The sequence below is a fragment of the Felis catus genome, chromosome B1 (genome assembly GCF_018350175.1).
Source record: "Felis catus isolate Fca126 chromosome B1, F.catus_Fca126_mat1.0, whole genome shotgun sequence".
Classification (NCBI taxonomy): Eukaryota; Metazoa; Chordata; class Mammalia; order Carnivora; family Felidae; genus Felis; species Felis catus.
This window is the reverse complement of record NC_058371.1, coordinates 137,380,689-137,407,740: the sequence shown is the minus strand read 5'-3', so window position 1 is coordinate 137,407,740 and position 27,052 is coordinate 137,380,689. Positions and strand designations below refer to the sequence as shown.

Sequence of the window (27,052 nt, the reverse complement as noted above, 5' to 3'; positions counted from 1 at the left end):
CCCACTCACGTCCATCCGGCTCCTCTGGACATTCAGCCTGTGGCTGCACTTAAGGGCGCACTTCTCTAACTGTAGCGTGGAGATGAATCACCTGAACATCTTATTAAGAGGCAGGTCTTGGGGCACCTGAGTGGCTCAGTCAGTCCGACTTTAGCTCAGGTCATGATCTCACGGTTCATGGGTTCGAGCCCTGTGTCAGGCTCTGTGCTGACAGCCGAGAGCCTGGAGCTTGCTTCCGATTCTGTGTCTCCTTCTCTCTCTGCCCCTCCCCACTTGTGTTCTCTCTCTCTCTCTCAAAAATAAATAAGCATTAAAAAAAAATTAAAAAGAAAAAGAAGCAGGTCCTGACTCAGTAGGTCCAGAATGGGGTCTGAACAGCTGTCTTTCTTTCTTTTTTTGAGAGTGAGGATATAAGTGAGTGAGGGACAGAGAGACGGAGAATCCCACGAAGGGCAGGGGGTGGTGGGGAGAAGCAAGGCTCACCCGACACGGGGCTCAGATTCACAAACCATGAGATCATGACCTGAGACGAAGTCAGATGCTTAACCGACTGAGCCACCAGGCGCCCCAAAGACTTTATTTCTAACAAGCCCCTGGTGACCCTGCTGCTGGCCCACAGAGCCCTCTAACCTATCCTAGTAAGCTGCGAAATGGGGAGCAGGATGTCGGAAAGAGGACTAACCTGAAATGAGGGCTAGTGAGAACCAGCTGTTTAAACTCGCCTTCAAGGGAGAAAGTGAGGCAAGGACACCGTCCCCCATCCCCATACATATGCACCTTCCAGAAACAAGGAAGAGTAGAGAACAGGGAGGGGAGTGGAGGACGGCACGCTGGGTCTGGTTTGCCTGTACTCTTGTACTCAGGCGTTTTCGTAAACGAGTCTCGGAACAGTACCTTTGAGTCTGAAATCAGATGCCCAGCCGAGATGTTATTCCTTGCCTCCCCTCAGCTCTGGACAGCCTGAGGGCCAGCCGTGCTCCACTGCCCACCTGCTCTAGGTGGCTGCCCCAGGGTCTTTCCTGGAAAACTTCAGACTCACTTATCCCACCGGCAAGTGTCTGGCCTAAAAATTTCACTCCAGACCATTCAATCATAGCAGGAATTGTTGGTGCGTGTGATGGGCTGAGAGGAGAAGGCGAAAGTCAGGGAGAAGTTGAGGGCAGCCTCTCCACATGCCCCATCCTGCTAGTCCCCAGGAATCTTCCTTGCCCTGCATCTGGCCCCTGACCACCTCCAGCCTCACTGGACCATCAGGTCCTTGAACCGGCCTTCTCTGTCTCTCCTCACCTCCCCCCCCAATGCCATCTCACCCAAACCCCTCCACCAGCCAGCCCCAGCCTCGGGCCTCCAGCCAGGCTCAGTGCAGCCATCTCTTCCTGTGGGGAGCCTCCCCAGCTTCTCCAGGCCAGCACTCTGTAACTAATGCTGCCTTGGCATACGGTGCACCTGTCTGTCTCTCCAGTTGGTCTCTAAGTGCCATGAAGTCAGGGATAAAGCCAACGCCTGGCAGGGTGAGTCATAAACATTATCCAACAAGGGAATAAAATAATGGTTCTCAGCCCGGCTGTGCATCAGAAATATCCAAATGGAAAAGAAGAGAAGAGAAGGGATGGGAAGGGGAGGAGAGGGGAGGGGAGGGGGGAGGGGAGGGGGGAGGGGAGGGGAGGGGAGGGGGGAGGGGAGGGGAAGAGAGGGTAGGGGAGGGGAGGGGAAGAGAGGGGAGGGGAGGGGAGGGGGGAGGGGAAGGGAGGGGGGGAGGGGAGGGGAGGAGAGGAAGAAGCCAGGGCATCACTCCTAGAGATTCCAATTCTGGGTGAGGGCTGAAGCTTCCAAAAATTGCAAAGGATCCCCAAGTGATTCTGACGTGCAGCCTGTTTTGACAATCACTGGAATGGAAAAAAATGAATGAATTCGTGGATGGATGAGTATGTGACTGCATGTACAACTGTGAGGACCTCTCTCGTGGCCACTGGCACACATAATGAACGAAGGATGGGCATTTCTGGGGGGAAACAGCCGGTACCTGTTGTGGGGCCACCACCCCATTGCCTGACGAAATAAAATCAGAGGCAACAGCCTTGACCCCATGCCCAAGGCTTTCTGACAATGAGGGTGCTGGAACAAGGCCTAGCCTCCAAAGGATGAACTAAACAGAGGGAAGGAGATAAGGGAAGCAGTAAGGGAATGTGGGCCCAGGCACAGGGATAACATCTCCTCTGTGCTGCTTGCAGGCCAAGTTCTTTTTTTCTTTTTCTTTTTCTTTTTGTTTTTTTAACTCCAGTAGTTAATATACAACGTTATATTAGTTTCAGGTATAGAATATAGTGATTCAAGACTTTCTTTTTTAAAAATTTTTAATGTTTATTTATTTTTGAGAGAGAGAGGGAGGGAGGGAGGGGCAGAGAGAGAAGGGGACAGAGGATCCAAAGCAGGCTCTAGGCTCCAAGCTATCAGCTAGCCCGATGTGGGGCTCAAACCCACAAACTGTGAGATCATGACAGGCACCCCTGATTCAACACTTTCACACATCACCCTGTGCTCATCACAGGTCAGGCCAAGTTCTTTACTGCATTGTTTCATTTCTCTCCAGCTGCAGTACTGTTGTCCTGGTAATTAACCTCACTGCACACCTGGGGACACTAAGGTTCGGGAAGGTAGTCATCTGCCCAAGGCTGAACTTGGGAGGCTTTTTTCTTTAAGTTTATTTATTTATGTTTAGGGCTGGGAGGAGCAGAGAGAGAGAGGGAAAGAGAGAATCCCAAGCAGGCTCTGCACTGTCAGCGCAGAGCACAATGCAGGGCTTGAACCCACAAACTGTGAGATCGTGAGCTGAGCACAAACTAGAAGTCAGACACTCAACCAACTGAGCCATCCAGGTGCCCCTGGGGGCTGGGTTTTGATCCCAGACCCTCACTCCAAAGCCCATACTCTTAACCTCAGGGCTAAGAAACCATACATGAGACAGCAGGGACAGGTAGACTGCATGCCAGAAACTAAAGAATGTCAAAATACACACTCATGGAGAATAATGTCACCCAAAGACATCACTGTGTTTTGCAAAATCCTAACCATGGCTATGTCATCCTTTTGTAAATCGATCAATGGCTTTTCCAGGCAATTATTATAATTTTATATCATACACAAAACTAGACAAGGCAAGAACAAAAATGTTACAGCAAGGTCATGATGGAACATTTGGATTTAAAGGCTGTGCCTTGGAGCGCTTGGGTGGCTCAGTGGGTTAAGCGTCCCACTTCGGCTCAGGTCATGATCTCGCGGTTCATGGGTTTGAGCCCCGCGTCAGACTCTGTGCTGACAGCTCGGAGCCTGGAGCCTGCTTTGGAATCTATGTCTCCCTCTCTCTCTGCTCCTCCCCTCCTTGTGCGCACGCTCTCTCTCTCTCTCTCTCTCTCTCTCAAAAATAAACATTAAAACAAATTTAAAATAAATAAAGAAAGGATGTGCTTTTTACATTTGAGCCCCAAGGGCTCCAAGTCCCAGACAGACGATGAAGCCAATGCAGATTTCATGACACAGGCCCCCATCGTGGGAGGTAACAACAGCAGGCAGCACTGAGTGTCTACTCGCTGGCAGGCACTTTCCTACGTGCCCCAGTTCTGAAAACAACTTTCAGCTCAGTATCACCGCCCCCCTTTCACAGACAAGGAAGCCGAGGCTCACAAACTGGAAGGGGACATGTATGAGGCTGAACTAGGGGCAGCACATTCATTCCAGCCCTGGTTTCTACTCTGTAGCACTCTTTCTCATTTCCAGATCACAGTACAGTCTGCAGGGACCTTGACCAGCTTTAGAAAAAACTGAGTTAATAATGTTAACCTCAAACCTATATTTATACTTGGCGGGACTATTAAGCCAGCAAAAGCAGACTCTCTTCTCTCCTGTTTTGCTGCACGCCAGCCTTGGGTAAGGCTCTTAGAGCTTGCCCCTTTATGAAAAATGCAACAGTTGCAACAAGGGGCCCGGAATTACAGATTTAAAAAAAGGAAGACTCTTTTTCATTTTTCGTTTTTTTAGCAGTTTAATTGAGCATTAAAGTTTTTGTTGTTTTTTTTTTTAACATGACTCAAGAAGACCGGGATGGGAGGGAAAAAAAAAAAAAAACACAAGTCAAAACTGAGACTTGTTAGAGATTTAGAAATGATTGGGCTGTGCTCAAAAAACCCTAAAGAAAACGCCAAAGACCAGGTGAGTTGTCAGCTAAACAAAAAGATTCTTATCTACAGAATAGTGACCTTTTGGAGGAAAATAGGAGGAAGACAGAATCAAAGAGAAGGGAATGGGGGAGGGAGGAAAGACTAGAAGGGATGTGTTCATTTCTCTTTGGGAATTTTGAGAAAGAACCTTTGTTTCCAAAGCCAAAGCACTCTTTTCCATACAAGAGAGGCAACAAAGCCAAGTTCTGTGCCAGCATTGCAGAATTCATTGTGCTGTAGGAGGACCTTTTTCCCTTCTATTAAAGAAAAAGAGCCAATATCAGGACCAATAATAATGGCAGCTAATAATTATTGAACACCAACCAAGAGCAAGGTACCATGCTATGATTTACACGCCTCTCAAATTTAGAGCAAGAGGTATTAATACACCCATTTTACAGGTGCGAAAACTGGAGTTTAGAGATGTTAATTTGTCCAAGGTCATGTAGCTGGTAAGTAGGAAAGCAAGGATTCTTGCTCAGATATGTCTCTCTCCTGAGACACACTCCCCCTAGAAAATACGGAGGCAAGCCAGCAGTCTGAAGTCACACCTTCTTGGGGCTCTGTGACAACTGTAGGGACTTGATAGAAAAAGAAGCACAACCCAACAAAGACATCAAGAGGATCCCAAGTCGTGGAGTGAGTTTACTCAATGCCTGACAGAAGACAGCTCATCTTTGGGCAACTCTCGGAATTGCACAGAATTTGATTAGTGGACCAGCAGTCTCCAAACCCCAGCCTCTCCCAATGCTCCCCTCGCCCCGGAGTGCTTTGTTAATCCCTGCCCCCTCCCAGCTTCCCCCCCCCCCCATAGGCTAGCTTCCTCCCCATAGGCTAAACCCCACTTCAGAGAGTCCAGAAGCTCCAGCAAGGCTAGGGAATCCGGAATAGCCTCAATGGTTTGCCCCAGGACTGGATGGAGGAAGGAAGCAGGGTTAATACAAAGCAGGGCTAATTACTGCTCGCATGCCTCATACTTCCACTGAAGTTGTCCCAAGAGGACACAAAAGCTATGATGTCACCATGAAACACACTTAGGGGACTCAGTGACACTTAGAGAGAAACCAGAAAACTCCCTGACATTTCTGGAAACCAACAGCAGAATGCCCGGAGACAGGCTAAGCCAAAGCCTTCTGGAAAGGAGCCCAGGACTCTTAATACCATGACTCCTGCCACTCACTCTTCTGTCCCACTCATGTTGAGACTCAGGGCATGGACTAACTGCGCCTTTGGCCAAAAACTCTCAAAGCAGGCACTTTTGTGAGCTCAGGCCTGCAGGTGAAGATTTTTCTCCAACTCAGTTGGAGTTTGTGTTCTGTCCTTGAATCAACTTGTTAACTCATCCCTCAGGACCTGTGGCACCAAGAGCATTCTGTCCTGGTAGGCTGCCCACTTAGGAAACTGCAAGGAGAAGAAGGGAAACAACTCACTCTGGTCCCAAGGAGAGTCATAAAAGGGTAGGGGGCTAGGCAACAGAGGAGGCTGGGCAGGATAACTGGATGGACCTTTCATGGAGGACATTCTCCCACTCCACAAATCACGCTGCACACCTAACACACAGTCCCTGCTGGGTGCACTGCATCAATGCCTCTTGTTCCCAGGGCAACCTCACCTGGGATGAAGGGTGGCAAGCAATGGATGGGCTAAGCCAATTTCCTTGACAACTTAGGTCCCTGAAGCAGATGAGCAGTCCGTTAGCGCGTGAACTCAGTCCTAAAGCTGGATAGAGCCAGTAGCAGAAGTGGGTGAAACAGGGTATCCAGTGGGGGAAATTTGTGGCTCAAGACCCCAGGGCTTTCACTGAAAATAACCCTATCATAGTGATCAGCACAACAAATCTTAGCTCATCTCTGTCTCTCCTTCTTTCTCTCACAAAATGTCCATCAGATAAGATTCATTTGTTTAGAATGTTTCTAAGTCAAAAGTTTGGACTGTGAAACCACAACAGCCACCACTACATGCTCTTTTTTTCTTTTCTTTCTCTCTCCCCCCCATCCTTCTCTCTCCCTCACTCCCTCCTTCTCTCTTTCTCTCTCTGTTTCTCCCTCCCTCTCTTTCTCTCTCTTTCTTTCTCTCTCTCTCTCTCTCTCTCTGTCTCTCTCTCTCTTTCTAGTGATGCAATGAAGCACAGGTAGGGAGAGAATCAAGATTCAGAGAACCGAGCTGATGAAAGGTAGCTAAGGCAGAAGACAATGCAGGAAGGTACAAGAGTGGGGTTGGCAACATCATCCACAGAGGGAAACCAGATTCCTGCAGTGTGTTGTGTTGGCTTTTCTGGGGAAGCTGAAGGAGTCTGGGGCTGAGGGAGGCATCTTCCGGCCAAGGTCGTTCAGAAACACAGATTCTGTCTTCACTACAGAGAAGAGCCTAGAAAAGGCAGAAGTGACTTGGCAAGCCTGGAGAGGAGGCCATGTCCTTGTGGCTCCTGGTGGGGTGCCAGGGTCAGCAGGCCTTGGGGGCTGTAGGGGGTGGAGCCTGTGGGTCCTCCGGAGCTCCGGGTATGTAAGGAAATGTTTTAAGTGCTCACTTCTCTCTGAGCTCTCTCTGACACTGCAGCTATTAAGACTAAGCTTTAATCCCCTGGAGGCAGGTGGACTCTGAAGTCCAATGGCACAATCTGAACCCCTGGAAAGGGAGAGAGGAGCTCCACAGAGGCTCTGGGGCTGTAAGGGCTTTAAATGGCAGTGTGGGGGGTATGTTCACGAAGCAATGGCTGAGCATCTTACAATCTAGTCACTTGGAGATAAGGGATGAAGGAGGATAGAGAATTAAACCAATACATGATCACAAAGACGATGGTGGAAAGGACACAGAATTGAGGAGGTGCAGGGTACCTGGGTGGCTCAGTTGGTTAAACATCCAATTCTTATATCAGCTCAGGTCATGATCTCACCGGGTTGAGATCTAACCCCCGGTCCAGCTGAGCATGGCGCCTGCTTGTGATTCCCTCTCTCCCTCTCTCTTCTGCCCTTCCCCTGCTTGCTCACTCTCTCTTGAAAGAAAGAAAGAAAGAAAGAAAGAAAGAAAGAAAGAAAGAAAGAAAGAAAGAAAGAAGAAAGAGAAAGAAAGAAGAAAGAGAAAGAAGAAAGAGAAAGAAAGAAAGAAAGAAAGAAGAAAGAGAAAGAAGGAGAAAGAAAAAAGAAAGAAAGAAAGAAAGAAAGAAAGAAAGAAAGAAAGAAAGAAAGAAAGAAAGAAAGAAAGAAAGAAAGAAAGAAAGGAGAAGGAAGGAAGGAAGGAACTGAGGAAGTGCACTGACTGGGGAAGGCATGAGCAGGGGGTTGCCAAGGGCTTTTGCGGAACTTCAAAAGGCTTCATGGAGCATCTGGCTGGCTCAGTTGGTGGAGTAAGTGGCTCTTGACCCCTGGTAGTGAGTTTGAGGGCGTGCATTGGGTGTGGAGCTTACTTAAAGGGGGGAGAAAAGGCTCCATGGATTCCCAAAGACCCCCCTCTCACCACCCCTCTCTCAGTCACACCCCCTAAGAGTTACACCATTCTAGATGCGTTTGCTTCCAACAGGGGCTATAGGGTTTCAAGGGAAGGCTTGCAACCAGAGTGGCCCTTTATCCACCTCGGCATCTGAAGCTGGCACTGTACCAAATAAGCTTTGCAGAAAGAAGTCTTCTTATTTTCTTCCTTCTTTTTCCCCTCTGGAAATAAAAGCAGGGTGTGCTTCTCCTGCCCCTGATCCTTGGAGATGCCCGAAATGGGAGCTGAAAGGGCTTCTTGGATAACTTCATCAAGTTCTCAGCCTGGGATATCAATGCCTGCACCTTCTGTCCTGGCTATTGCCTCTGAGGTGATTGAAGTCAAAACCCATTACTGGGGCCGGGGTGGGGGGGGGGGGGCGGTCTGCGAGGTGGTTCGGAGGCCAGCAACTTGGGTCGTGTAAGGCAGGCACTGAGTTTCAGGGGCCCAGGAGATCAAGGAGTGGGTGGGTGCCCTGGTCCACTCTTGGGCTCCCTCCCCTGCCAACAAGGACGGGGGGGGGGGGGTTGGCTAGGAAGAACGGCGGTGGGAGAGTCACAGATGCGGCGACAGTCCCGCACCTGCCAGAATAAGACAGGGCCTGGAGGAGGCTCTCCCCAGCCACAGTTAGAGCTCTGTGCTGGCGACAGAGCGATCTCGCCAAGGTCTCGGTTTGCTCGCCAAGAAACTTCTGGGACCGTGTAAGTGCAACTGGACATAGCAGATCACGGAGGGGGCAGAGGCAGGAGCCTTGCGGGGACAGGAGGGAAACTGGTTTCATCCATCTCACGCGAGAGAATCAAGACCGTTCCTCTGCCGGGTCTCTCCCTCCACCTTCCTCCACTCCCTTTCTTGTCCTTAACTCGGCCTCAAGGTCCGCGGCCCGCGGAGGACACTGAGAACCTGAAAGGCGGCAGATAGGAGGACCCCAGGGACCAGCATGGACGACACAACAATCCCGCCCGTCCTCCCTCCCCGGAAACCCCGGCCAGCCGGCGCCCAGCACGTCCCTCGGCGCGCCTCTGCACCCAGCGGTGGACCGACCGGACTCCGGGTGCCTCCCGCTCTCCAACCAAGAGTCGGCAAATGCGCCCACTTAGCCAGACAGCGGAGAAGGGAGAAGTTGCAAAGACCTGGACTGAGATAGCAGCCCGTCCCAAGGGCCGACCACTGCAGGGCAAAGGGGCCGGGCGCGTGGGGGAAGCGAGCGGAGTGCGGACAGGGCTCCCCGCACCACCGGCAGCGGAGCGGCGGCCGGCGACTCCGCGCGCCCCCCGCCGTGGCCTCGCCACGGCGCCCGGGGCACAGGGGGCGCCGGCGGGACTTACCCCAGAGCAGGGTGAGCAGCTTGGCTTTGGGGATAAGGGCCAGGGAGTACACGGCCCCCAAGTGGAGCAGGCTCATCAGGACGACGTTTCTCCAGACGACGATCTGCCGCTGCCCGCGCCCGCCCAGTCTCTGCGGGTCGCCGCCGCCTCCCGAGACTTCGATCCTCGCACGGATCTCCTCCTTGGCGTTGCGGAAGGGGACCTGCCTCCCGTCGGCGGCCGGGCCGGGCATGGCTGGGGAGAGGTGGGCGCCCGAGGCAGCGGCAGCGGCAGCGGCAGCGGCAGCGGCAGCAGGCAGGCGCTTGGCCGGCGCGGAGCTCTCCGGTGGGGGCGGGGGCTTCTGCCTTTTGGGGTTGGGGAGGGGTGGTCTCTGCACTCCCGTCCCCGCCTTCCCGGCCCTTCTCTGGTTCCTGCCCTCTTCTTCGGGCGCTCAGCGGGGACTAAGGATGCCAATCTGGGCGCCCGGCATCTGTTGCTGGCGAATCACCGCGGCGGCTGCTGGGGCCAAACTCCGCTGCGAGGAAGAGGAGGCGAGCGCAGGGGGCGGGAGGGGGCGCGGAGTTGGGGGAGGGCGCGCGGAGAGGGAGCGGGAGGGAGCTCTCGGAGGGAGTCGAGGAAGGAAGACCTGCATAGCTACAGCCAATCAGGACGGCTTGTGGGGCTCTTAAAGAGGAAGGCGCCCTCCTGGCCTCCGCTGCCCCGGGCTCCCGTGAGCGCGACGGGCGGGCGCGCGGGGCAGGCGCTTGGCCCCTCCGCCCGAGGGTGGGGGCATGTGGCTCCCCCGCCAGGGAGCCTGCAGCACGGCTCACGGCACTTTTGTCGTTTTTGTGTGCTTCTCCAGTTCCAAAAAATACCTTTCCCTTTTGAAAATACCTTTTTTTTTTTTTTTTTTTTTTTTTTTTGAAGCCACAGTTCACTGGTGTTGGCGGATTTAAAATACTTGCCTGGGGTCGCAACACAGGTTAAGGCCATATCCGAGATGAGAATCAGAAGCGCACGCGTCTGCAGGTTCAACTGGCTCCTTGGGCCAGTGGAGGGATGGAGGCAGCTGCTCAACTTTTAACAGGCAGCCGCAACCAGACACACAGTAGGTACTCAATTAGTGCCTTTTAGACGATACGTGATTTAGTAGCCACCAGTGCCCTGTCCACCGCGCAGCCCATCCGCGGCGGAGCTCTGCTTACGGCTAACTCTGGACTAATCAGCGCCCTTCCGGACTCCGCTGATGGAACAGTACCGTAAAGTCAGCACCGTTGTGAACGGGGCTTTAGAAAAATCACCCAGAACGTTCCAAGGAAAATTACCCCGTGAAAAACTTGTGTCTGTTCATTCCTCTCTCGCAGACAATTCAGAGCTGTTCAGAGGGAGCCCTAATTGCACAGAAATGCTGACGGGGTGAGCTGGTCGTGATCTAAGCAGGTGAGACTGCACGTGTGATAGCCGAAGAAAAAGCGTTCAGGACTGGAAATCAGGGGCTCTGAGTTCTAGTTCTGAGTCGTGTGACCCGGCTTGGCGTTCCAGACACAAATTTTCTTACCCGGGAAACAGAACTAATGTTTACTTTTTCTTCCAGCTTGCAATTCTATGAATGTGAGTTTGAAGGAGTACCATTATGTTGACAAATAAGGCTGATTTTTGGGTTACCCATCCTTTCCAAGATTCCAGGAGAGGGGGAAAAATTACAAAGAACTGGCTGCATGAAAGGGCAGCCAAGATGCATACAAGAGCATCTTACTGTTAGCAGACCTGAAACAGTCCAATCAGCCAGGTTACAATAACGTCTGATTTATGGGGCGCCTGGGTGGCTCAGTCGGTTGAGCGTCAGACTTTGGCTCAGGTCATGATCTCAGGGTTGACGAGTTCAAGCCCCACGTTGGGCTCTGTGCTGACAGCTCAGAGCCTCGAGCCTGCTTTGGATCTGTGTCTCCTTCTCTCTGCCCCTCCCCGCTCACGCCCTGTCTCTCTCTCTCAAAAATAAACATTACAAAAATACCATCTGATTTAAAACTGTATGTGGCAGTGGAATTGGGGCCCCTGCGGGGTGTTATGGTGGCGCTTCAGATGGAGCTGATACTTTAGAATGAAAGGAAATTAGCCTGGAAACTGGATAAATGTTGACATTATATAATGACTAGTGAGACAATAGAACATGAAACTAGAGGGTATAGACTTCATTATCCTGCTCAACCTGGGCTTTATAATGAACCACTTTTCTTCACATGTGCCTGCTCCTCCCCACTCCCGTTGGACCCATATACTCCCTGCAGGTCTCTAATTCAGACTGTCCTTTCTCTCAGGGATGGACTAGTTGCTTGCCCAAAAATCTCTGGGTTATTGTAATGACTCACCCCACATACGCTCTGACCATTCGACCATTTGTGTGGGATTTATTGGGCACCTGCTACGTGCTGGGACTAGTGGACCCTGGGGATACAAGGATGAATAAGCTGTCCCTGCTCTAAAGGAGCTCCTCATCTAGGGGGGAAGACGGAGCAAACAAATGTAACCTCTTGGCTATGACCTTCAAAGGGCAGGAAGATCCAGCCCATTATCTGGAAAAAAAGTTATTTTATATCAAGCATACACAACAAGAGTCTGGGGGGGTGGGTAGGCAGCAAAACAGTTATTTACTTAACCCCTGGGTACATTATCTGTTAGATAAGCTACTCTATCTTAAATCTGTGTTGAACGAACATCTTCCTCTCTTCCCTCCAAAGGCTTAGCCTGGGCTGGGCCACTCCTTTCAGCAGGTTGGACTCAGGATGGAGAAGGGAATGTTTGTATGTGTTGGGGGGAGGGGCAAGTGCCCATGAGGTCTTTCAGACCTCAGAAGGATGACTGAAGAAAAATGGTTCTTCCCTATCTAATTTCAGAGTGAAACCTCTACAGATATAAGATATACTCTTGCTAATAACAACTTTCCCCTGTAGCATATTATGCTATCAGGGCTAGTGTCTCTTTTCTTAGCTTCCAGTCAAGACCCCAGACACGGATGAGTGTTCATTTCATCCCTTAATGGGGGCAAATGGGATAGTAACCTTTATCCTGTCAAACAAATAATTACCAAAAAATGTGGTAAGAGCCCTAATAGTGGTATATATAAGGCAAAGTGGAGGTACAAGGGAAGGAAGAGGTAGGGGGAAAGGAGAAAGGGTGATATCTTGAGTAAGGATTTTTTAACTTGGATTTTTAAAGTTTTTTTTTTTTTAATTGTGGTCAAATATGCATAAATCCCAGCATTTTTAAATGTTCAGTTCAGTAGTGTTAAATATATAATAAAATAAATATATACATCTCTAGACCTTTTTCAACTTTGCAAAACTGAAAGTCTATGCACATGAAAACAATTCCCCATTTCTCCCTCTCCCTAGCCCAGCAATCATCATTGGATTTTGTGTTTCTATAAGTTTGACTATTCTAGATACCTCATATAAGTGGAATCATACAGTGTTTGACTTTTTGTGTGACTGGCTTATTTCCCTTAGCACCATGTCTTTAAGGTTCATCCATGTTGTAAAATGTGTCAGAATTCCTTTCCTTTTCAAGGCCAGATAATATCCCATTGTATGTATTTACCACATTTTGCTTATCCATTCGTCTATGATGGGCACTTGGGGTTGCTTCCACCTTTTGGCTCTTGTGAATAATGCTACTACGAACATAGGTGTGCAACTATCTCTTAGAAACTCTGCTTTCAATGCTTTTGGATCTATACCCAGAAGTAGTATTGGTGGATTTAATGGTAATTTTATTTTCAATTTTGGGGGGAACTCCATACTGTTTCCCATAACAGCAGCACCATTTACATTCCCACCAACAATGTGCAAGAGTTTTCATTTCTCCACATCCTCACTGATGCTTGTCATTTGTGTTAGGTTTCCTTTGTTTTTTGGATTTTTTTTTTTTTTAGATTACAGCCATTATTCTAATGGATTTGAGCTTTTGAGCTGACATATCATTGTAGTTTTGATTTGCATTTCCCTAATAGTGATGTTGAGCATCTTTTCATGGGCTTGTTGGCCATTTGTATGGCATCTTTGGAGAAACGTCTATTCTAATCCTTTGATCAGGTTTTTTGTTGTCGTTCAGTTACAGGAGTTCTTTTTACACTCTGCATATTAACCCCTTATTAGATAAATGGTTTGGAAATATTTTCTCCCATTCCATAGGTTGCCTTTTCACTGTCGATTGTGTCCTTTGATGCACAGAAGTTTTAAATTTTGATGTAGTCCAATGAGCCATTTGACTTTTGTTACCTGTGCTCTTGGTATCGTATCTAAGAAATCATTGCCAAATCCAATGTCATGAAGCTTTGCCCCTGTTTTCTTCAAAGACTTTTTTAGTTACTTCATACATTTAGGTCTTTGATCCATTTGGAGTTAATTTTTGTACCTAGTATAAGATAAGGGTTCAACTTCATTCTTTTGCATGTAGATATTCAGTTTTCTAAACACCGTGTGTTAAAGGGACTCTCCTTTTCTTTCCCTGAATGGTCTTGGCACCCTTACGGAAGAACATTTGACCATACACTTGAGGGTTTATTTCTGGACTCTATTCTATTCCACTGGTCTGCATGTGTGTCTTTATGCCAGTACCACATTGTTTTGATTACTGTAGCTTTATAATACATTTTGAAATCAAGAAGCATAAAACTGCCAACTTTTTTCTTCTGTTTCAAGATTCTTTTGGACATTTTGGATCTGTTAAGATTCCATATAAATTTAGGATAGATTTTTCTATTTCTGCAAAAAATTCCACTGGGATTTTGATAGAGATTGCAATATATCTGAAGATCACTTTGGTTAGTATTGATGCCTTAACAGTATTAAGTCTCTAATCCAAAAACTTGAGATCTCTTTCTATGTGTCTTCTTTAATTTCTCTCAGCAACATTTTGTAGTTTTCAGTGTATAAGTCTTTTGCCCCCTTAGTTAAATTTGCCAAGGACGGATCTTCAAGGAGTGCTCTCTAATAGAAATATAATACACACCACAAATTCCAGCCACATGTATAAATTTAAATTTTCTAGTAGCCACATTAAAAAAGTAGAAAAAGTAAATTTTAGTAGTTTGTTTAACCCAATCTATCCAAAATATTATCTTTTCATTGTGTAGTCTATATAAAATTATTAAGACTTTTATACTTTTTCCCACACTGTACCTTCAAAATCCATTGTTTATTATTATGGCAGATGTTATTATAACATGTTAATTCGGGTTACCACATATCAAGTGCTTAATAGCCATGTGTGGCTCCTGGCTACCATCTCATAGAGCACAGTTTTGAAGGATAAGTAGTTTATCAGACAAATAAATGGCAGAGGACATTCCAGGTAGAGAAATTGGTGCAAGCGAAAGCTTTTGCATTTGGCATTTAGGGACGTGTCTGAAATATCCGAGGTGAAAGTAGGGAAACAGTAGGAGATGAAGTTGAAATGCCATGCAGTGGGCAGCACATGAAGGTAGGTGGGTTTCATGAATGTCATGCCAAAAGAGCTATGTGGTAGGTGAGGGGAGACATGGGAAAGCCTTATGAAGCATAATAATGTGATCAAATTTGTATTGTAGAAAGACCACTCTAGAAGAGGCGTGGAGAATGACGTGATTGGAGGTAGAGAGAGGTAGGGCTGAAGGCAAAGGGACCGGTTAGGGCACTGTTTTAAGAGTCTGGTCAAGTGATGATGAGGGTCTGAAGTAAGGCAAAGGCACAGATTCTGGAGAAGAGGTTCTGGAGAGGAGGGATAAATCCAAAGAAACTAAAATGGAAGAACCAGCAGGCTTCATGCTTGATTGAACATGAAGGGGAGGAATAAAAAATACTGGATCCTTTTTGGCTCTCTGGATTTGGTATTCAAGTGAAAGACAGGGTCACTTATTGAGATATTAAATCTGTGCTTATATTTTTGTAAAATAATATACTTAATAATACTTAATACTTAATAATACTTAATAATAATACCTACTTTATAGTATTCTCATGGCAACTAAAGGTTAGAACAGAGCCTGGCAGGTAGTAAGGAATCCATAAATATTAATCATCATCACCATAACCATCTAATCATTTTTTGAGATTGGGACTGAAGAAGAAGGAGCAAGTTTAAAAAAGGGAAAAAAAAAAGTCCTGTGTTGTCAGACATCCAAATAGAATGTTCAGTAGGTTGTTGAATACATAGGCCTGGAGCCCAGCGAAGATGTAGGCTGGAGAGAACATCTTAGTCATAACTGAATAGAGTAAAATCTAGACGTGGAAGCAGTTGCCCTGGGAAGGTAGGAAGGATTCTGGGTAGAATTCTAGTGAAGTGCTATTCATGAGAATGGCAAAGAAAAGGAAGCCTGTGGCATGGATTGAGAAGATGGAAGAGTTAGGAGAATCAGCAAAATGTGGGAGAGGATTCACAAAATCGCATGTTATAGAGAAGCTACTAAGGAAGGAGAATGAGGAGCCCACTACATACAAAGGTCATGGCTGACCTGTGCCGAGGCCTTTCCAGCGAGTTATGGGAAAAGACCTTACACAGAAGTTTAAGAATGAGGAAGAGGAGACAAGCATAGCATATATATGGAAATCAATTTTTCAAGAAGCTTGAAGTGAAGGGTAAAGAAACGAAACTGAGTGTGTGTCTGAGTGTTCAGACAAGAGGGATTTGAGCACACTTATTGGCTAGCAGAAATATAATGAAAGGTCAAAGGTCAAAACCATGAGGAAGGGAATGCTTGATGGAGCGAGTTTTCTAGGGTTGGGGAGGGGGTTAGGCAGGATGGGATGGAGTGATCAGATGGTTGAACTTTGAGCAGAGGGACAGCTTGTTCTTGGAGACTGAAAGGAAATGAGGATGAGGGCAGATAGAGCTTTTAGAGCCAGTAAAGTGAAGGAGGGTGCCATGACAGCCTGTTTCTTCTGAAGGGAAAGGTCAGATCATCTGCTGGGTAAGCAGAGTGGGAATTTGGTAGAGAGCTGCAGAAAGGTGATGAAGGCTTCCAAGAGCTATTGAGCAGAATGAAAGAGGAAGCTGACCAAGAAATGCTTAAAAGATTGTTGAGCCAAATTAAGGGCCCAACCAAGAATGGATGCTCTAAGCTTAAAATGGCATCATGATGTCTGCACAGTAACGGTTACACAGCCTAACTCAGCAGTCTGATGGAATATCCCAATTGAAGTAAGGATGGGGATTTAAAAAAAAAAATTTTTTTTTTATGTTTGTTTATTTTTGAGAGAGAGTGGGGGTGGGGGAGGGGCAGAGTCCCCCCCCCCCTCCCCATGTGGGCTCAAACTCCAGAGTGAGATTATGACCTGAGCCCAAGTTGTACACTTAACCAATCGAACCACCCAGGTGCCCTAGGGGTGGGGTGAGGACAGGAGAGTCAGGTAACTGAGGTGCTGGTGAGAGAGAAGTTTGTATGGAGTCCAGGCTGGAGAAAGGCGAAGGAAATGTGATCAGAAGGAAGCTAAGAACTCATATATAGTAGAGAAATCAAAGGCACCAAGGTTTTGAAAACAGTTGAAGAGCCGATTTCTGTTGGGGAATGAGAATAAAGGGAGTAATGGGCACTGTGCTCCAAGAGTGGGATTTGGGACTTAAGACCTATAGTGGTAGAAGCGTTTCCACTGCTTTTCCAATGATCAGTTCCAAGGTGAGGCCACAGGATTATAGTGGAGGTGGCTGTCCCTGGGATGAGCAGGTCAAATGTAGACTGGTGCTGAGGAGGTTGAGGTTTACTGGACAGGACCTTCACAGGAGTTTGAAATCACACAGAGTGGTTGTCCAGATTTAGCTGAAGAAGATTGTGAGCCAGGTGCTCAGTGGTTTGGGTCACAGGGAGCTTCCTAAACAAGGACAAGGCACAGCTCTCAATTGTCAGTGAACGCTACCAAGATTATGTGGGTATTTCATTATTTTTTAATCACCTAGAGAGATGGACTTGATGCAGTTATGAAACCTGCCTGACCTGGAAGCCAGGGTGTGTTTGAGGGTTCCAGACTGGGTGGGTTGGAGGGATTCAGGCCTTCAAAGAACAAATTCTAGCCACACCAGGCAACTGTGAAATAAAATCACAGTTTTATTTACCACAGTATCAGAGGTAATCATGCAAGGCAACTCCCTTGGCCTAAGGAAGGGATGCACCCTGCAGCTCTTGTGGAATTAAAGGAGGGGGGCGAGCCGCCTTTTGGATGAGAGGCATGGACAGCAATTTCACATGTAAACAATCTTTGTGCACCTAGGGGTGAGGAAACCATTCCCAGGCTTTAGGTTAGAATAATTTCAGGGGAACATAAAGTTGGGAAGTTTGCCTCCAAGATGACCAGAAGAGTGGCTTTGAGATACAGCAACACCATGGGCTTAGTATAAAATTAGTCTTCTCAGCTTCCTCCAGTCACAGAAGGGTTGGCTTCCCCTTTTCTGTATTAAATGGATTGGAAATTTTTCTTATTGAGATTTTCTAGCAGTGGATGAGGGGGGACCTGTTCCTAAAAAATGAATGATTCTATTGCTTTGGATATGAAGGGAATGAGGGGTTTTCTTTTAACAAAGCCCAGCCTTGTTGCTTAAGACCCTTCCCATATTTCCTGACCACTCTTAACAAAGTGCTACCGGGGCACCTGGGTGGCTCAGTCGGTTAAGTGTCCGACTTCGGCTCAGGTCGTGATCTCACCATCCGGGAGTTTGAGCCCCACGTCGGGCTCTGTGCTGACAGCTCGGAGCCTGGAGCCTGCTTCGGACTCTGTGTCTCCCTCTCTCTCTGCCCCTCCCCTGCTCATGCTCTGTCTCTCTGTCTCAAAAATAAATAAAAACATTAAAAAATTAAAAAAAAAAAACCAACAAAGTGCTACCATTTGGCAGCAGGAACCTAGGCAGGGGAGATGGCTGGATTTGAAGGCCTTTACTTCCTAATTCTTAGAGAAGAGCATCTACTTAATGAGAAACTGGAGTACCGAAACCAACCCGAACCTGTCTCTTCTGTAGGTGATATACTGTCCTTTGCATCTTTCCAAGTTATCTTCAGTTGGAATGAAATTAACATTTTCATTCAACATCTATTTATTTGAGCCTCTTGTAGAAGCCAAGCATAAGTTCAGCTCCATGGACAGGAGTATATGGCTGTGCTCATGGAACTCAAGGTCCAGCCGGGCAGCCAGAAGGCGATCAAATCCTCACTCTGAGAAGAATATACCACAAACTCTAACAAATGCTATGGAAGAATCACTAAGCATCTTTTAAGAGCCAGTCATGGCAAGTTAACATTTGTGAAAACCTACACCACACCCCCCTTTGACCAACATCTGGGTAAAACAAGGTGTACAAACCAAACCAAGCTCCTCCCCACTGTCTCTCTCTCCCTGCTCCCAAATCCCAGCTCTCTGAAATAAATGAACAATCCCCATTATTGTGACAGAAGAAAGACAGTATTGAAACGTTTTCACCCACAACTCTTCCAGCTCTCCAGTTCCCCTTCCCCCACAAACACCCGCCCCAATTTCTTTTAGGATAGTTATTTTGGTTTCCAAGGGCAGATAAACAAGCTCTTATTTATTTCTCAGTATTAGCTGCAGTTATTGTTTCTGTTTCAATGACCTCTTTCTCTCCCTGCTGTGTCAATTACCACAGGCTGCTCTTAAAAGGCAAAGGCCCCTGCTGTTCTTTAGTGGGGAGGGGGCATTTGTAAATAGAGTTCAGGAATGTCAAAAGGGTGACCCAGATTTTGCAGCACCAGAGAAAAAGCTAGTTCATTGTTGAGTATCTATGTAATCAAATGTGGCCTATTCTTGATGTGGGAAACAGGTGTCTAGAAAGGTTAATTTCATGGAAATATATATCATTACAGAGGGGAACTCACCCCTAAGGACCTCAATGCCAAGCAAATATATTTATCCCAAATCCTCAAATTAGAAACTGTTTTAACGCCTGCCCACTTATTTCCAACCAAGGAAAGCCTAGCATTGATTTTTCTCCAGATTAGACATAAAATTAATTCCACAAAAGAAAGAAAGGTATCCAAATATAAATAGGCCTGAGTTGTTTGTCATTTTTCTTCAAAACTTCGGTGCTTATCCTAATTTGTTTTCCATTCCTTTTGAAGATTTGTAGTTAATACACAAAGACGCTGTAGGAAAGGTAGGTGGATAACAGACTTCCAGAGCTGGGAAGTGAAATGAGAGTTTTCTTGTCCTACCCTCTCATTTTACAAACAGGGATTTGGAGGCAAAAAGCGGCAACATTTGACTGACAGTAAGTGGCGGAGAAGATGCCGAAATCCAGTTCCTGGACACTCGGGAGGTGCTCTTTTACACCGTCTCCCCGTGAAATTTTGCACTGGGACCACCCAGGGCTTCCCTCTAGTAGGTAAGGGATTGTTTTGGCCTACTCTTTCCCCCACTCTTCTCTAAATTGCACCCCTTCCTATGGGGAAACCATTCCATGGGCTTCTTGGTGGGGCTTACAAATCACTGTGTTCATACATAGGCACACTATGTGGGCCAGCAGATTCTAGTATCCTACTTCTCTGGGCACGGAACTCAGTTAGGGAGTGGGCACGAGACCCAAACAGAAGCAATTGGAGTTGTCTTTGTGAGCAGTATTTGGGTATTGTGAGAGGTTTCCTCTCCCCTCTGTATATCCCAAGCAGTGGAGGCGTTTGCGGGTTTTGGGTTGCCAGGGGCCATCTTTCCCAGCACATAAAGAGAACCTGCCTAAAAAGAAGCCAACACATAATGCTCAGTAAGTTGATCCATTTATAATAACCACATGCCTCATTTGTGGGAAATGCCAGGTCTCTGTAGACTAAGAGGGAAAATAGCAAACTCAAAGAGCATAATGTGTTTTCGTTGTAGTAGCAGTTATTCTTACTTTGGGAAAACTGGTTTTGTGAAAGGAACATGCTCACCAGGCTGAGATCTGGGTTTGAATACAGATTTTACTGCTTACTAGCTGCATCGGGCAACTGAACTAATAGCTTAGCTTCCTGGGCTGATGTGATGAAGACTGAGAGAGAGAGCTAAGTAGCTCTTTCAGTGCCCCAGCTCAAGGAAAGGTTAGGTCCCTTCAAGGTGTCCAAGCAGTACCTTCCAGCAGAAAACTCTTTGTGGACTTGATTTTTACCTGTTAAAACTGACTTGTTCTCTCCCAAAGATTCCTTCAAGCAAAAAAGGTGGTCAGGGAAGGTCATCGGTTATATGGAGATAGCTAGAGGGATAGGTAGTTACTTTTAGGTCACTTTTAGGAGATGGTTGCTTTCCCTCTTTACTACTGAAGCCTGTTTTTCATATTCAATTCCACCACGTACTCTAGTTCTCCTAGAGTAGCAAACTCCTTTATTGGACAAAGTACAAGAAGAAATGATGTCTCATAATTTTTTTTTTAATAGTTAGGGTCATTGATTTTTTTTTAATGTTTATTTTTTTGCAAGCGTGAGCAGGGGAGGAACAGAGAGGGGGACAGAGGATCTGAAGAGGGCTGTGCGCTGACAGGCTGACAGCAGCAAGCCTGCTGTGGGGCTCAAACTCACGAACCATGAGATCATGACCCGAGCCAAAGTTGGACACTTAACTGACTGAGCCACCCAGGCCCCCCTGATTTCTCATCATTAGCCAACTCATACTTATTGGCTGCCTTAATGGTTCCCTTAAATTATATATTATACTCACTACTCTTTTACTTACCAGAAAAAAAGGTTTGAAACTTTCCTCTTCTAATCAAATTTGAATCCATTCTGTTCCTGTGATAGGCTCCCTCCTGGTTCATTTTACATCAACTACTGGAAACACATCTGTTTGGAAATGAAGTCTCTACTGAACTGCATGAAGCCATTTACAAATATTAATTACTGAAGTAAAGAAACCAAGTTAATAATGCTAAAATGCTATGCTCTAGACCTGAGAAGTGTAAAAGCCTCTAAAGATATAAAAGAGATACTTGTAGGTGTTTGAGACACCAATTTCATTAGAATTTACCTCACATAGGCTAAAGTCCAACAAGTCTTGTATCTTTTTGAAACAGCAATGTTTCGGGGCTCCTGGGTGGTTCAGTCGGTTGGGCGTCTGACTCTTGATCTCAGCTCAGGTCATGATCTCTCGGTTTCATGAGTTCAGGCCCCACGTTGGGCTCTGTTTTGACACTGTGGAGCCTGCCTGGGATTCTCTCTCTCCTCTCTCTGCTCCTCCCTCCCTTGTGCTGTGCCCCCCCCCCCCAAAGTAAGTAAACATTAAAAAAAAAAAAAGGAAATAGAAATATTTCCTCTATTTCATAAGGCTTCTGAAGCCATCTCCCCCTCCCCTCTCCCTGCTTGCACATTAACCCATTGATACATAAAAGGTGGTTTAGAAAGGTCATGGACCAGGAAATTATAAGACAGAAATAAAAGCAGGAACAGGCTTACCTGATGAACAATAACAATAGCCTTCTAAGTCTATGGAATATCAGCCAAAAATTGAATTCAAATTCTACAGGGAGTACAACTCCATTAAAATGAAGATCTTAGACATGGAGTAATGATGTTTGTACAAAGTCATTCTAGGTGTTTCAGACTAACAACATTAACATTGTTTGCTAAATAAATACTTTAGCAGATCTCTGGAAGCATGAATCCAGAATGCAAAGAATAGGTACCAGAGTTTTATCAAAGTCTAGTTCCCTTTGCTGGATCTTACTAGCTTTTTCTAGATCTACACCAACCACCTTAAAATCCACACATCCCATTCCTCCAAGAGGGGGTAAAAAGGCAAACAACGGGACAAAAAATGATACAATTTGACTTCAGTCAGGCTTAGATGGGCACTATGCAACCTGGTTCATAGTTCATAAATGACTGGTTCAGTTACGAAAGCACTGATGCTACAGAAATGTAGATGAAACAAGTAGTATACTGGGGAAAGTGGAAATACAGAGCTAATTTGATTGCTTTTTCTTTGTAATCTAGTTTGGTTGAAAGATTTGGGGTATTCATCCATAAGACCAAATAGTTAAGATTTTCTGTGCATACATGAAAAGATGCTCAACGTCACTCCTCATCAGGGAAATACAAATCAAAACCACACTGAGATACTACCTCACGTTGGTCAGACTGGCTACAATGAACAAATCAGGAGACTATAGTGCTAGAGGATGTGGAGAAACGGGAACCTTCTTGCACTGTTGGTGGAATGCAAACTGGGGCAGCTGCTCTGGAAAACAGTGTGGAGGTTCCTCAAAAAATTAAAAATAGACCTACCCTATGACCCAGCAATAGCACTACTAGGAACTTATCCAAGGGATACAGGAGTGCTGATGCATAGGGTCACTTGTACCCCAATGTGTATAGCAGCACTTTCCACAATAGCCAAATTATGGAAAGAGCCTAAATGTCCATCAACTGACGAATGGATAAAAAAGATGTGGTTTATATATACAATGGAATACTACTTGGCAGTGAGAAAGAATGAAATCTGGCCATTTGTAGCAACGTGGATGGAACTGGAGTGTGTTATGCTAAGTGAAATAAAGTTAGGCAGAGAAAGACAGATACCATATGTTTTCACTCATGTGGATCCCGAGAAACTTAACAGAAGACCAGGGGGGAGGGGAAGGGGGAAAAAAAAAGTTACAGAGAGGGAAGGAGATAAACCACAAGAGACTCTTAAATACTGAGAACAAATTGAGGGTTGATAGGGGGGTGGGGGAGAGGGGAAAATGAGTGATGGGCATTGAGGAGGGCACCTGTCAGGATGAGCACTGGGTGTTGTATGGAAACCAATTTGACAAGAAGTTATGTTTAAAAAAAAAAAGATTTTCTGTGCATAGACAGTCCCTTTTACTCATAGAGTAATTTGAGATGCTACTTGTGACATCTTTAGCATTTGATGAACACCCACAGGTTTGTCAGGGTTCTATCTGGGAATGCTGCCATCACAGCAGGGGAACAACAAAATAAAGAGGGGAGCACACATACTTATGTATGCGTGCATACACGGATGTGCACACGCTATTTGCTCAATCTTCATGACAGCTCCAAACGAAGTCTCCACCACAGCAGAAGAGTCAGCAGTTGGCCTTGCAGTCGCTCTTAGGTGAACACAATTCTGGCTCAGGAGACAAGTGGTTATCAGTGTTAACCAGTCATCATCCCTCCCTTTACCTTTTAGGCAGGTGTTAATCAAGGTACATCTGGTTGCCCGGAACTCCACTGTATCTTTTTGTCCTCCAGAATACATAGGAGTTTTCTGAGTCCAGAGGAATATATATAGGCTCACTGGGCTCCCAACAGTCAAGCATAGAGCAAGGTGTTCCCAACTTTTCCCTGCTGCCACACTATTCAAATAAACAACTACCTCCATCAGCTATGTATGCCATTACATATAAAGATTCTCAAATGAGGCCTAAGAATACATCCACCCCACCAAGCACAAAGGGCCGTATGAAGAATGAAGAGCAGGTGCAATATTAAAAAGCACCTCCAGGGGCTCCTGGGTGGCTCAGTCGGTTGGGCCTCTGACTTTGGCTCAGGTCATGATCTCACAGCTTGTGAGTTCAGGCCCCCACACTGGGCGCTGTGCTGACAGTTCAGAGCCTGGAGCCTGCTTCAGATTCTGTATCTCCCTCTCTCTATACCCCTCCACTCATGCTCTGTCTCTCTCCTTCAAAAATAAATAAACATTAAACAAACAAACAAAAAAAGCACCTCCCAAGGGTGCCTGGGTGGCTCAGTTGGCTAAGCTTCCGACTTCAGCTCAGGTCATCTTACAGTTTGTGAGTTCGAGCCCCGCGTCAGGCTCTGTGCTGACAGCTAGGAGCCTTGGAACCTGTTCGGATTCTGTATCTCCCTCTCTCTCTTCCCTACCCCTGCTTGCGCTCTGTCTCTCAAAGATGAATAAACGTTTAAAAATTAAAAAAAAAAAGGAAAGCACCTCCCAGAGGTCTGATACATCTCCTGGCCACACCCAGCCCCACCTACCAGTTTCCCTCACACCCCTTTCCTTGTTTTAAAATTAAGTAGGTTCAAAAAAATATAAAGCACACCAACAAAGGGGCAAAACTGAAGGAATTTGGGATTCAGGATGAATTGATTCATCACTATACAGAAAATAATCTCAAGGGTACAGCTAGAACTTTCCCAAACTAAGTAACAGATCCACCACATCATCGTGTAAGAGTAACTTTATACAGAGGTGCCTGAATCGTGGAGGAATACAGTGCAGTGTCATGGGAGTTGAAAATGTTAAAAACAGGCTCATTTACAAAATCAAGTGGAAGCTTTTTTCTCTACTTTTATAAAAAGAAAACTTTTGAAGTTGTTCTGCTTTTCTTCAAGAAAACAAAGTGTGCTCTTTCCATAATCTCCTAATATCTTCATACTTCACACAACACAGTATTTTGGGTTCAGCTCTTCTTACCACCATCCATTTATGTGAAAATTCTCCAAGGTTATAAGCCACGTGAAAAAATGCCTCCACTGTGGGAAAAAAATTATCACAATGCTGTATTGAGAGAGGAGAGATAATGGCTGCTCAGATGTCAGTGGCAAATAGTTTTTTACCCTCTACTTGTAAAATCTTTGGGGTTGGCCAGGACTCCACTGCCACGTACTTTTCTTTCTCTTTTGGGAATTTATTTTTTTCTAAAATGCTGCCAATGATGCTATTATCCTATCAGGGTAAATGTGCAGCCATAACACAAATTGTAATGTAAGGGCAATAGATGAAAAAAATTACTAGAAGCCAACCTGCTGTTCTGATGGAGTCTGGGACTGACACTGCAGTTGGGGACCAGGTCCAGAAGGTCAAGCTGTGACGTCAGTGAGTCACAGAACTGACTCAGTCTACTCAACTCCCAGGAGACTGAAGGGTAGGTGCCCCAGTATATCACCCTAGTCCTGAGGCTCCAATGCTCACACATACTATCAAGGTCCTCCTTTTTAGTTATAAAACTATTCTGAGCTAAACAATGAGTGGTTAATTTTTTTTTTCAATGTTTATTTATTTTGGGGACAGAGAGAGACAGAGCATGAACGGGGAAGGGGCAGAGAGAGAGGGAGATACAGAATCAGAAACAGGCTCCAGGCTCTGAGCCATCAGCCCAGAGCCTGACGCGGGGCTCGAACTCCCGGACCGCGAGATCGTGACCTGGCTGAAGTCGGACGCCTAACCGACTGTGCCACCCAGGTGCCCCGAGTGGTTAATTTTTAAAAGAGGGGTTTAATTTGGCAAGTAGGGAATCCCAGCAAAAGAAAACGAGAGGTTCTTGCAAACTATTTCACTCAGGACATACAAAGCCTGATGAACTACTCTTACTGGAGCTACTCTTAATCCTTGAAACAGCAACTCTATCTCCATAGTAGTCACAGTATTTATTTTCTAGTTTTCCAATATACTTAGGTAAAATTACATAATGTAACAATGAAGAATTGTTAGTATTTAATTCTCAAGATTCTATGGGGACCATTATCTTTTATTAATCGCACTGTTCTTAAGACAAAATTATAATAAAATCACTTGACAGAAAAACTGGCTGATAAATGTTTTCCTTTGATTCAGGAGGCTGATAGAAATTAAAGTTTTCTTTCTAAACTTAAACCTCAGAATTCTGGGTGACTTTTAAAAAAATGGATGAACGAATTTCTAAATATAAAATGGAGATAATTCAATCTTAAAACTCAATACTGAAAACATTTATTAATAGAAGAAAGTCCAATGAACTCTACAGAATGAAAATGCTCAGTCTTTTCCAATAGATACTTAAAGCTAGTGATCCCACTTTTCATTAATATTTGCTAAAATCTATGTAACAGCTTCTAGATTTAGTTATTTGTTCAGGACTGGAATGAAGCCAAAGACACAAAAAAACAGGGATTAAACTAACCTGTGAGGAGCTGTTTTTTAAAAAAAAAAAGACTACGTACACATAAAATAGGATTACACACTTTAATCTGATTGACATGGAGGAAGTAGGGAGGATGTGAAAGAAATTTAGTTTTAGCTCTGCTTTATGCATAACCAGATGCTTCTTTCCCAAAAAGTATACTGAGGTTTTAAAAACCACATTTGATCAGAATACTTCAGGAAAACATACTAGTGTAATCCAGGAAATACACTATTTGCAGAATAGGAAAATCGTCATGGGCAATAAAAGATTAAAACAAAAGAAAGCACCTGGGTTTTGAGCAGTTCTAAGGTGAGTATATCTGCAGGAATAGTGTAAATGCTCTTGACTGGCTGCTATGGAAACATGCTAATGAGGATTGGTCCATATCTTAACATTTTTTAAAATATGCTTCTTTGGAAGAATGGCAATATGGGCTGGGAATAAAGATGTCCTTTCAGACACCCAGCTTATTGGCCTGGGTGAGAACGACTTTGAGAACTGGCATGAAAGCTGAGGTCTCACTGAAGTTGCTGGTGCTAACTATGTGGGTATGGATGGTCAATCCTTCTGAGTAGTTTCGAGTTTCAATGCTCCTCGCAATGTTGTGTAAACCATTGATGATCGTGGGTGAAAGCTGAAATAAAGGTAGAATCAAGAGAAAAAATTAAATTAAGGAAGAATTTCCCATAAACACTGATATTTAAAAGGAACTTAAAATAAATATTATAAAAAAGCAAATAAACCATTTAGCATTTCTAGAAATAGTTTCTTGGACCAAGCAACTCTTTAAGTTATAAAGCAGAACCATGACAAAATGATTTATGTAAGGAAACTATTATGAATTATGAACATGTATAAGCCAGGTTTTTGTTTTTGTTTTTGTTTTTTATAGAAATGAAGCCAGATTTCCACCCCGAGCTGAAATGCTAACATCTTCCTCCACTTAAGAGCTTTACTTCTTCAATTATTTTAGATATAGCCTCATACCTTTTAAAAATTTTCCCATGTATATGAAGGAGTTTAAAAATTCTTAATCACTATATCTCAGAGTAAGGACCCTATTTATTCTCAAACCTTGTCTACAACAGAGATCTTGAACTTGTGGCCTACCTGCATGTGTAGGACAATAGTTCTTACCAGGTACTCAATTTATCAATTCTCAACGGTTTTTTGTAATCTTACCGTCTCTTAAAACTATAAAATCTATAGTTTCTGTCC

At 45.4% G+C, this 27,052-nt stretch overlaps 2 protein-coding genes and 1 long non-coding RNA gene across 24 annotated transcripts in view; 1 reads left to right on the top strand and 2 right to left on the bottom strand.

Annotated features, from left to right (window-relative positions):
- Window positions 1-9,550, bottom strand: part of SCD5 (stearoyl-CoA desaturase 5) — a 154,648-nt gene extending 145,098 nt beyond the window's left edge. Inside the window, exon 1 of the mRNA XM_023252983.2 lies at window positions 9,008-9,550. Coding sequence (XP_023108751.2) covers window positions 9,008-9,239 — 232 coding nt within the window. The 5' untranslated portion in view covers window positions 9,240-9,550. The remainder of the gene's footprint in view (window positions 1-9,007) is intronic.
- A 342-nt stretch (window positions 9,551-9,892) lies between these two features.
- LOC109499088 lies at window positions 9,893-27,040 on the top strand. Of its 2 annotated transcripts, none has more exons than XR_002156223.3 (3): window positions 9,893-10,426; window positions 19,195-19,345; window positions 26,727-27,040. It is a non-coding gene; the product is annotated as an uncharacterized LOC109499088 (long non-coding RNA). The 2 variants fall into 2 exon arrangements; XR_006596984.1 differs by lacking the exon at window positions 26,727-27,040 and adding an exon at window positions 20,727-20,919.
- SEC31A (SEC31 homolog A, COPII coat complex component) overlaps window positions 25,880-27,052 on the bottom strand; it is a 70,927-nt gene continuing 69,754 nt past the window's right edge. For all 21 annotated transcript variants that reach the window (XM_019829307.3, XM_019829318.3, XM_006931006.5 and 18 more), the window contains one exon: window positions 25,880-26,468. In XM_019829307.3, coding sequence (XP_019684866.1) covers window positions 26,289-26,468 — 180 coding nt within the window. In that variant the 3' untranslated portion in view covers window positions 25,880-26,288. The remainder of the gene's footprint in view (window positions 26,469-27,052) is intronic.